Below are 12,045 nucleotides of genomic sequence, written 5' to 3' on the forward strand. Positions count from 1 at the left end.
GTTGTTTGACTTGTGATCCATGTGCCAGTGTTAAAAGTGTGATGACTTCGACTTGTTACTTCACAGTAGTCCACACTCACTTCAGAGGCTGCTTAGGAACAACTGCTCCAGGAGTATAATGATCAGATCTAACCATAAATGTTCTGAAGGTCTACTCAGAATCAACCATAGATCGACTACTATTTAATATAAGGACTTGGCAATAGATCCATGGGTGTAGCTCCACAAGACATTTACTGAGCAACTGCCTAATTAGCTCCACAGTAAACATCTCCATGTCTACATGTGCTAGCCGGGGCTGCTCCAACCTGGCTCAGCGTGCTGCAGTCCCAGGAGCACATTCAAATGCTGGGCCTAGGAGCAATAAACTCAAGCATAATATGCACTGGACTTTACTGCTTCGAATTAATTGCATGTGTAGACGTGCCCAGTGGATTCACAATTCCTCTGTTGTTTTAAATGCCTTTTGTTGAAATATGTGAGACCAAAGAATACCTAGTACTCTTTCCTGTAGTATAACTGAGGAGAGGCAACAGGGGTTGTAGACTTGGTTGCTATCTGGTGGGCGGCAGGGGGTGCATAAAAATACCTCTGACTAAAGTGATGGCCAATTGCATGGCTGGTCCAGGCTCAGAGATAAACTGTTGGGCCTCTGACTCTGCCAAACTTTACTCACAGTCATTATTCTTCTATAGGAATTAGTATGTAGTCAGTAAAGGATTGCATTACAGAATTTTATTTTTTGTGATATTAGATATTCTTGAGATATTCGTGTGCTATTAGGAATAGAGGCAAGATATAGATGACTTTGATGAATATATTTAATGCTTATTAGGGATGTGCAAAGCAGGCCCTATTTGATTCAGATTTGGCCCAAATCAGGGACAGTGATTTGCTTTGATTCGGATCACTGTCCCTGATTTGATTCAGCCGAATCCGAATCTGCAGATCTGATGCTGATTCAGAGAATCAGTGATTCAGCCATAGAGACAGCTTTAAATGTTTTTTCTACGTACCTCGAGGCACCAGGCACAGCTTGTGAATGCGGTGATGGTGGGGCGGATGGAGTATCTCAAAGGAGGGGCCCTCCAAGTACTCGACAGTGAACTCAGAAGTGGACCAGAAGTACTTTAAGTCCACTCCCGGGTCTGTCTGGCAGTGTGCTGGGGACCCCCCCGGTACCTCCCCAGTTCGGCAATCAGTCACAGAGGGACCCTGGGTGCTCCCCCCCAAACCCAGGAGGCACCAGTCGCTGAGCTGGGGGGTGAAGGAGGGCCCCCCAGTGTGCTCCCCGGCGGACCTGGAAGTGGACTGGAAGTGCTTCTGGTCCACTTCCAGGTCTGCTGCCAAGAATGCTGGGGACCCCCTCACGCTCCTGTGGGATGCTCCATGTGCCCCAGCACTGCAGCTTTCACGAGCCATGCCTGCTACCTAGAGGTATGTAGAAAAAACATTTAAAGCTGTGTCTATGTATGAATCTCCAAATACTTCCAAATCTCTCTGAATTGATTTGGAGGGTCCTAATTCGATTCATAGAGATTAAAGGGTCCTCTAATTCAGTTTGGATTCAGAGATTTGGCCACTGAATTGGGCCAAATCTCTGCCGAACTGAATCAGGGACTAAAGCGTTGCACAGCCCTAATGATTATGTAATCAGGACATAAGGTCAGCCAATAATATTCAGCCACTGATGTAAAAAAAATAAAGGTTTCTGATCTTCTGTCCACTGCCTTTTACCTCCACAACAATCTATTGTTTCTTTTCATGCTTTGCGACCCTATATTAATATATTATTATAGTATCTGCTAATGTTGAACTGAATTTGAGATGTACTGAGGGCATCTCAATGAAAGTTGCAGAGACCTGGTACATCTCAGAGTTAGTCCCTTCCTTGTCATCTATAGTAATAGGAACCACATGTACTGAGGAGGAAGATGACTAAAAAAATACTTTTCTACTATTACTTAGAATAAATAAAGCTTAACCTAGACACTAAAAGATGTAGTTTCTTTCCTAAATCTTAGGTAAATAAATATCTTTGTTTTTTCTCCCCTTTCACCCTCTCACACATGCTGGAGAAAGCAATAATATTATGCCACCTAAGCAAAAAATCAAAAACCAGCTAATGAAGGTATTGTTATTCATTATTCTTCTTTCTTTGCAATAATTACGCACATTTGGCTTTCTCTCAAGAGAGAAAATGACCGAATGCAATTCTAACAGAAATAGCTCTGCAAAAGAGTCAAACTTCCTTTAGCTGTGAATGATCTATTTTGGACTCAAATCATAGTGGGTCAAAGATTTAACCTATCAATAAATGTCAGATTTACTGACTAGGCACTCAACAGTCATTACTAAAAAGGGTAGTTGTGATAATGGCTGCTGTTGTGATAAACTGAAGCTTTCAAACTTCTTAAGACTGCAAGAGGATGAGAGGAAAAATATAGATGTGGAGATAGCAATCGATAGGTGCCAAGTTATTCTAAATGAAGGACCCAAGAAACTGAACTGCTAACGTAGAAACTTAGATCAGATTAAGAAATAGCAGGTAGGTAAGAATACTAAATACCCTGAGATAGAGGAAGCAGAGATAGTGTATGTGAACAGTAGATTATGAAGGTATCAGGAATTGAATCACTCTGGAAGTCTGCTGTAGTATTATCAAGATTTGGGGAAGTTCATTCGTCCCACTTGGATAACGTGCAATTCTTGCTCTGAACAGCTATGCTCTGAAATGGCCAGCCGATTGCAATTTGCCTTTTACGTACAAAAATAGCTCCTACGAAGAAGGCAGTCCTATTCTAGAAGAACAAATTAAAATGAAGCAAAAAATGCTGGGCCTAATAGGCATGCTATTTTATGTCTCCCATTTACAATTCTCTGTGGAGACTGGGATAAGGACTGCCCCTGCCTTTCTTTATTATATAATGCTTTAGAGTTGGGGGCTCATTATAGGAGGCGAATTTCCTGCACACCACGGCACTGTGCTGAGATGCAATGAAATACTGAAAATAAGCCCTGTCGGGCAGGAGCTGTCTTTCTGTTCCATGTTTATGTAGTGATGACTACAGCAGGGCCCTGGCCCATGGCTGGGCTCTTAGATACTACCAGTATACTTAATAAAAACAGTAACAATGCTTTATGTTGCTCAGAGTGACATGAGTGTTGTCAGCCGCATGTTCAAATGTAAGAGGCAATATAAATGTCCTGACCATATGTTATTATTTAATATTTGTATTGTGGTAGCTCTTAGAAGCCCTTGTCCACACCATTTTGCACGGTGTTAAATAAGCACGGGTATCTTGATATGCGCACTTTGCAATCTAAGGGCGGTATGTAATTATTCAACTTTCACTGTTGTTATAAGCAACCAGCCAGTCTTGATAAGCAAAAGGTATGTGAAATACTGGCTTCCAGATGACACAAGCCATTTTTGTGGTGGTCAACAATTCAAAGCAGATGCTGTCATTATGATTCACTTGCGGAGACTATTCAGGTGAGAACTATTGCGAGCATGATACTTATATAATAAGCAGATAATAAGAAACAAACGTCCATGCATAGCTTTAAAGTGAGTTTGTAATTTGGATTAATGGCCAGACTCTCTCCCTCCAAATAACAGAGGAATTCTGCAGGGGCATAAGGAAAAACAGATGGATTTGCACCAGCCTCTCTCAAGACCTCTGTTCTCCAATGTCAGTGTGGCTGGAGACAGAAAGGAGCAAGAGAAAGTAGAAATGAATTACTACGTGGGCTGTTAACCCCTATAACAGCCATCATTTCCAAAGAGAGCAGTTCTAGCTGGTGTAAATTAGCCTTGTGACTGCTCTAACTTGAGCTATGGCTGATTTCACCTCAATACCTTTCTTTCCAGGATGGGAAAGGCAAAAAGGGAGCTGCTTTGAGAAAAAAAGTAAAGATAAAGGTACCTTTACTTCCTTCTCCCACAGCTGAATATTGGGGTCATTCTCTTTTTTACATTGAATTAGGAAATGCTTCCCCAAGATGAAACGAAGCTAAATTACCTGAATATCTTTTATCATATTTTAATATATTAAATAAACTGTTCTCTAACGAAACTATCAATTTTGAGTAGAGATAAAATTATTTAAGCTTAAAACAGATACAATGCTATATAATATAGTGCAGTACCTAGGCAAAATAAAATTATTCTACCTTTGTTATAAATTTGCCCCAGCAGGTCAGTGATGAGAAACAAGCCATATTAAGTTATGCATCTGATTAATACAAAAATACAAGTGCAATAAAGAACAGCTAATGAAATATATTCTTTAAATTGTGACGGTAAAATATATTTGGACAGAATGACAATACTCAACATTCATTTTCACTGTAGCTTCACAAGGGCTTTGACAAAACATATATACAACAGAGGGAAAATATCTAAGCACCTTAGTGCACATTAATACACACAGTGTTTTGTTGCATGGAAGTTGAAAAGATTATCTTTCCATACGACTAGATTTAAGTGTTTTATGTGCAATAGTAACTTTAAAAAAAGAATTAGTATGTCTATGTCAATATATAATCACTATCATTTTCTTGTGCCTTTAATTAGATGTTAGAGATAAAACCCCCCCAAATTTCAAATTCAATACTGCAATTCTTTTATATACAGATATTGAGAAAGGCATATTTCTCCAATTGACCTATCATATTGATTTGGGAGGTGGGGAAAGGTGTTCATGTGTCTTTATTTAAATTCCTTCCACTGGGCAAGATGGTCTCCTCCCCTTAGTATATGTTGCACCAAGGCAAATGCCAGAGTCATTTTTGTTAAATATAAGCTTTTGCCTGATGCATTCAATCATGATTTATCAGTCATCTCTGAGTTTTCCTTATTTTTTTCCCTCAACAATTTTAATATTATTGAGAAACAAATCTACAAGTGCATTGTTTAAAGCATGCAGGCATCTGCAACACACAAAAACTGTACGCTTTGCAACACTTAACAGATGGCAAAAAGCCATGCAAACCACTCGAAGTAAAGAATAAATTGTGGGTGAAGGGGAGGAAAAGATGAAAAGGAAAAATAAACCATGCATCCATGGATGTGATGGTAGGCATTGGTGGACGAATAAGTGAACACCTCAACACAGTGAGAGGAAAAAAAAGGACAGATACCTACCCAAACCTGCGCTATCTAGCTACCGACCTGTGGGTTTATAGTATCACCACTGGGCTCACCAAATGGATCACTGTTGGATGAGGCCTGAGATCCATCAGGCTAGAATACAAGAACATAACACCTTTTTTTCTCAACAATAAAATTGAAAAGGCAGTAAGAGGTTATTTTCATTATATGGGCACATCCAACCATGTGCAGCTACTATAGGTATTAAACACACAGTATGAGATCCTACAACTGATACATCCTTAAATTTCCCATTGATTTCAAACATGTATATCATGTATAAAAAGATTAATCTAAGGCCCACTGTAGATGATAGAAGAGCTGTTACTGACTTTGATGGATACTGGATCAGACTATAATGAATAAAAGAAATCAGGTCCTGAAAGCAGACCTTGGACTAAATTCACAAGCAAATCTATGTGAGTCACAGATATTCCAAGCTGGTGTATTTTACGCCTTTTCTTCTATACCCTCAGCATGTAAATCAGAGTATTTGGGCTCCCTCAAGACTTCTGTTGATTCACTTAGACTCACATTTGCTTTACCAGGCCAACTTGTGCCTTACAGTGCCCAGTTGGATAATACTTCTAGCTTTGGCCCACTGAGACTTTTAAGTGTAATGGGGTCTAAAGGAGAAAAATGGTATGCTGAGGAGCACAGTAAGAAAAGCAGCTGAGATACTAGAATCTGCAAATCAAAATCAGCCATCCCCTATTCAACATACATACTCTTATGCTTCTTTTTGCTTCCTCAGCATGTTGCATGACTTGGACTCCCCCACACATCAACACGAGTCCAAATTGGCCTAGGGAATTTTGTTGGTCGCTAAATTAACCCCCCACCCCCACATTTATCACATGGTCCCATTTGAATGCATATCTATTTAAATTCCATGCTAATCCTTTCAGATGTTAAAATCATTTACTTGGTAATTAATATTCTCTGCAGCATCCCTTTAAAAATCAACCTAAAGAGTTACTGTTTGCCATTACCAAGTCACTTTCAGTAATTCCTCTCTACTTCCTAGTTAGAAAAAAGTCAAGCTCATATTAAAAGTCATATCGCTACTCACAGCATCCTGCTCTTCACTTTTGCTTGGGCTTTCAAACCCCTCTTCAAAGAGGTCATCTGCAGTAGGGTCACTGGTATGAGATGCTGATGATTTGGATGGAGAACTCTGTCTGGGAGCAGGGGTTGGAGCTAAACAAAGGTGATGGCAATAACAATAGAAAATACAATGATTACATTTATTCAGACAGCCAGGCAACTCAGAACCTGCTCATATCTAATATCCCTATTTACATTGCCCCAAAATGCTATTTTCTGAGAAGCTGTATTCTGTAAAATTAAGCACCCAAAATCAAATAGCCCACAGTCTGAAAAATCATAATAAAAAACCCCCACCAACTCCAAATTTTTATTCCATCCAGCCACCCTGAATTAAGATGATTCCACCAGCTAGTGTTTGAATGTTGTGATTTGAAACAAATTTAATTTTAACACGATCTTCCTGTAGCTTTTTTTGAAACATGCTTCACAGGTAGGATATTTGATTTTAGCTGAGATGGATCTTGAGGGAGTTTATGATTAAACTGATGATGAAATTCTGATATGATATTTTGATATTCCAAACCCCACCAAAATATCTTCATGATGCAGCTTTACATAAATCCAGAAAACAATGCTGTTGCATAGGCCATGATCTTTTACAGATTCCTTATAAATCTATTATCACTCAAACATAACCAATTGCATTTATTTTTTGCTTCCACTTCATTAGAAATATTTTTAGACTTTGCTTTGATTTGAATAGAAGTTACAAGTTTCTGTTCTGTTCTTTATTTAACATCTCACACTGTATAAGTTAATAATTGCCTATAGCTGGGATTTTAAATGGTGCTCAGCCTTGGTTTAACACTGCACCTACAGATGTCAATAGTTTTATCATTGACTTAAATAGGGCCACAGGGCTGAGTGCTTAAGAAAACTCCACCTGTAAAGTCTTTGGGAATCATACATTTACAAGACATTAATCTCAAAAGGTTCAATCCAGCTCATACACAAGTCAACAGAAAGATGACTGATTTTTTTGGGAGCTTGATCAAGGTTCAAAAGTTTGCATTGCTTCCAGCATATTATCTATTAAGCAACTTTCAAGACCATATAGAACAGGGGTCAGCAACCCCCCGGCCTGAGCACCAAGCATGGCACGCAAGGCTATTTTGCTCAGCATGTCATAGCCAGCCCTGGCTCTGGGTAGCTGCTGCCAGCGACAGAGCCCGGGCTGCTCCCAACAGGTGGCTGGGAGGCTGCTGCAAGCCCTGCTGCAAGCAGACCAGGCTCCATAATTGCCTGGCTTCAGAGCCCAGGCATCAGCTCTGTACCAATACGTGCACACGTGCCTCGGAGCGAGCAGTGGGGAAGGGCCCTGAGGCAGCGCGACCCCGGTCTCTCACCCACTCCTGGCACAGAGCTGGTGACTGGGCTCCAGATCCTGGCGCAGCTGTTTGTAGCTAGACTGGGCTCTGGGCAGCTGCAGCAAGCAGGCTGCAAACAGCTGTGCTGGGCTCCACAGCTCCAGCATCAGCTTCATGCTGGCAGTGACTGTGTGCACACCTCGGGGCAGACAGCAGGGCAGCGCAGCCTGCCCTGAGGTGTGCGCACAGTCACTGCCATCATAGAGCTGATGTTGGAGAGCGTGGCACAGCTGTATGCAGCCTGCCCAATGTTTGCTGCAGCTGCCCAGAGCCCAGTCTAGCTACAAACAGCTGCGCCAGGATCTGGAGCCCAGTCACCAGCTCCGTGCCGGGAGTGGGGGAGAGACGGGGGTTGTGCTGCCTGTGCTCCGAGGCACGGGTGCATGTGCCAGTACAGAGCTGATCGCTGGGCTCTTGAGCCCAGTGCAGCTGTTTGCAACTTCCTGGCTGCAGCCAGCCCCAGCTCTCTGCAGCTGCTGCTAATCATGGAGCCCGGGCTGCTCTCAGCAGGCAGCTGGGATTCTGCAAGCCCTGCTGGGAGCAGCCCGGGCTCCAGCATCTACTCAGAGCCAGGGCCGACTGCAGCTGGCAGGGTACAGCTTCTGCCTCCCTGGCCCCAGCCTCAACAGGTGCAGTGCTGGCACCTGCTGCCTTCCTGGAGCCTAGGCTGGGAGACAGCCGGGGCCGAGGCTGAGACAGGAGGGCAGCAGCTGGTTGTAGCCTCCTGGCTGCAACCTTTGCCTGCCTCTCCCCCCCAGCCCCAGCCCCAGCCCCAGCCGCCTCCCAGACCTGGCCTTAGGCTCCGGGGAGGCAGCACATGCCAGCAATGCTCCCCGCTGTGCTGCCCTCGCCACTTCTGCAGAGCAACATTGGAACCCGTCACAGCAGGGCACAGCAGGGGGTGCAGAAAACTGCCTGCTCCCAGCTCCCTGCTGCCCTGACACACTTCCCCGCAGGCGGGGGCAGCAGCAAGAGGCACAACCCTGTGCTGCTGCCCACGCTGCTCTTCCCCGGAGCCTAGGGCCAGGCCTGGGAGGCAGCTGGGGCCGGGGCCGAGAGGCAGCAGATGTTTGCAGCTGGCCCAGGTTCTGGGTAGCTGCTGACAGCCACAGAGCCCAAGCTGGGGGGCAGGGGCTTTGGGTGGGGGGCAAGGGGCACAAGCAGGACATCCTGCCATGCATGCCCTGCCCTCATTTTGTTTTTCTGGCACGCCGGCACTTTGGCACCTTCCAAGGTAGGCATTGTGGGGTTTTTTGGCACTCTTGCCAAAAAATGTTGCCTACCCCTGATACAGAATAAGCACATTTGTGCACCAAAAAGTGCACTCCCCACGACTAGGGCCAGAGGTATGTCTTATTATCCTGTAGGTCCTACTTAAAGGTGGCCTGGCTGGGATGTATTTAGTTCCCTCACCACTGCTGAGTAAATATTTTTCTCATCTATGGTTTTAGCATTTTTCAAATGCTAATGTACTTAGCATAGGCTTATTTTAAAGAGTAGACATATTACCTCCTTCGTATAAATTACATTTCAGTTTGTCTGCAATCTAGATCACTCTTAATTCCAGGACGTGTTTAAAAAGCTTGATCATGCATGAAGACACTAAGTCTACATTTGTGATCCGATTTAGCAGATCAGAGGAAAAGAAAATGCTCTAAGGAGACAGTTACATTTGAGAAGCATTATAGTTGAGAGGATTTGGGTGCAGAAAAATATGAACTTGATGTATGTGATCCAATTTAGTTCATCGGGGAAAGGAAAACACTGTAAAGGAGACAGTCACATTGAGGACCATTATGGTTGAGAGCACTTAGGTACTTACGTGAGTTTGTGGATGGTGTTGTAGAAGTCACAGGAGTCAAATTTAACTGAGAGATGTCAAAGTCATCACAATCATCTGCTTCCTGTGCCATCCCAACTTTGTTAAAATAACTTGAGAAGGCCTCTGAGGTACAAGTGAGGGAAGGCTGATCTGGTTTTCTTGATGGCACTGGAGGAGGCTGAGCCATCTGGAAATCTTTAAACATTTCTTTTCCCATTTTCTGTCTGGGCCTGTCTGTCTGCGGACTTGATCTGGTGGAATCGCTTGTGGGTGGAACAGTAGCAATGGGAGCAATGGTACCTTGAAACATGGCTGCTTGTAAAGGCATAACAGTTTGTGTTGGCATGAAGGCAGTTGGCTGGAACTGACCAGCTACGGTTGGCCATGGTTGCTGGGTAGGAGAAAAAATACCAGGTTGGCCCCAGGCTATTGGCTGTCCTCCCTGCATCACCTGAGCAACTGGAGGCTGAGCACCTAGGGTCAACTGTTGTTGAACGAGTGGTTGCTGTCCCCAGAAGGATGGCAGGACAGCTCCCATTGCAACATAACCTTAAAAGAGAACAAAGACAGGATAGCATTAGCATTTAAATATGAGTAGTCAGTGAATGAACACACTTAGACTAACCACAATTAGTCAGAAATACACAGAGTATAAAAGGAGTCACATGCCTTTTACTGATTTATTTTGCATTCCTCACTGATTATTTGTGCATTCTTTAATGTGTTGATCCTATGGTGTTGGCATGTGAAGAAATAGTTTAATTAAAAGAACATAATTGGATAGACATTTATAATAATAATTACTGCCGCAACCCATCAAAATGAAAGGATTTCTTTCTCCACTCCTCCAAATCATGAATGCCTCAGCCTATCCCGTCCCCAGAAACTAGAGCGAAAAAGTCGTCTGTGTGTGAAATGGCTGGGGGTGGAGGGATGGAAATCACGAAATCTGAGTTTGGTGAATTCCAAACAGAAAGTCCCTCAGGAAAAATGCCCTCCGAGTAAGTCAACTGGAAAGAGGGTGTTGCAGGCCTCTCGCTGTGCCTGGCCAATGCAAGATAAGAGTTTGTTACATCTGCAGCTAAGGCGGCTTGGCTCGTTAGCTCGTGCAGCACCTGGGGCTGCTTGCAGCCCTACAGTCGCCCAGCCAAGTCCCTTCTGTCAGTCAAGACAGCAAGACCAGACTCTGGAGTAGACTCCCAGCAGGGGTGGTGCAGCCACCTACCCTGGAGATCTTCAAAAGGAGACTGGATGTATGCCTTGCTGGGGTTATTTGACCCCACCCAGCAGTTTTTCCTGCCCACAGCAGGGGGGCTGGACCCGATGATCTTGTGAGGCTCCTTCCAGCCCTAAACTTCTGTGAATCCACCATACTGACAGCTCCCTTCCCATATACACCAGAGGACTCCCAGCTGAAGGACCTTTTTCAACTACAATTGCTACTCTACCTCACAGTCCTCACAGTGAGAAAGTCTTTAAGATGGATGCAGACCATTAATGACTTTCCAGAGCACAATCAATATCTTTAACTGAATGCAGAAATTGAGCTGGCACAGACTATAGAGGCTATGGGTTATGAGCTGCTTGTGAGAAGTGATACTTAGCAAAGGGTAGGCTAAATTTCAATGATCTGTTTCCCAGATATCTATAGGTTTTACCATAAATATGTCATGTGCAGTAATCCAAAGATAGAAAGATACAAGTAACAGGGCCAAGGTGCACATGTATGCATATACATGTACACAGCCAACACGTAAGTGTTGACAGTGGGGGGCACAACTCCAGGCCATTGCCACTGCCCTGCTGCTGCTGGGTGTTGGCACCAGCTGGGCTGTAGCCCCACACCCTGCCATTAGTGCAGAAATTGTGCCACCACCATCCCTGTTACTGCTGGGCCTTAGCTCCAGTCGAGCTGCAGCTCTGCACCCCACCATCAGCACAGGAATCTGGGGACACACATGCCCCTTTTACCCCTTGCACATTGCCCATGAACATGTATGTGTTATAACATAGCCAAATGGACCTGGAAAAGCAGGCTTGACCTCTACAATTTTGTGCAAAGCCATAGTTAGCCATGTTAATCTGAAGTCAAGTAGAAGGCAGCATAGATTTGTACCTTGTAAAATACCCAAATATATACCATATTTACTTGGATCTAAGGTCAGGGTCCCCCCAACATACCAGCATGGGGGAAAAAGCCCCTTGTTTTAGATTTGTGTACAAAGCTGGAGGGGGCAGGTGCTTGCTGTGGCTCTGACTCTGGCCCTGAGCTCAAGTCGGACCCATAGCAGCCTCCTGCCCCCACCTCCAGTTGCCCTCTGCAGTTTCTGCCCCCGCTCCCCTTGCTTCCTCCCATTACTGTCAGGCACAGCTCAGCTCTGTCTCAGGCTGGGTTTTCTCCTGGGTACCAAGCACATGAGAACTCTGTCCTTTGCTTGAATAACCAGCATTGCCAACACTGCTGCATGGCCCCTGCCCAGCCAAACAGCAGCACTGACACGGCTGCATGGCCAGCAGGGCTTGTGCTTCTACATGCTGTGCTCCGGGAGCACAGAACCCAGCAGCATGTGACAGTAAGGCGGGGGGGGGGG

The 12,045-nt window shown here is 44.4% G+C and overlaps 1 protein-coding gene across 8 annotated transcripts in view; it reads right to left on the bottom strand.

Annotated features, from left to right (window-relative positions):
* DAB1 (DAB1, reelin adaptor protein) overlaps positions 1–12,045 on the bottom strand; it is a 430,025-nt gene that overhangs the window by 8,926 nt on the left and 409,054 nt on the right. For 6 of the 8 annotated variants that reach the window (XM_025206587.1, XM_025206586.1, XM_025206588.1 and 3 more), the window contains 2 exons: positions 9,455–10,003; positions 6,228–6,355 (listed from right to left, as the gene is read on the bottom strand). In XM_025206587.1, coding sequence (XP_025062372.1) covers positions 6,228–6,355; positions 9,455–10,003 — 677 coding nt within the window. Of the gene's footprint in view, positions 1–5,149; positions 5,249–6,227; positions 6,356–9,454; positions 10,004–12,045 lie in introns of all 8 variants that reach the window. The other 2 variants (XM_025206589.1, XM_025206591.1) reach the window with 1 other exon arrangement.

This window comes from Alligator sinensis, unplaced genomic scaffold (assembly GCF_000455745.1).
Source record: "Alligator sinensis unplaced genomic scaffold, ASM45574v1 scaffold941_1, whole genome shotgun sequence".
NCBI lineage: Eukaryota > Metazoa > Chordata > Crocodylia > Alligatoridae > Alligator > Alligator sinensis.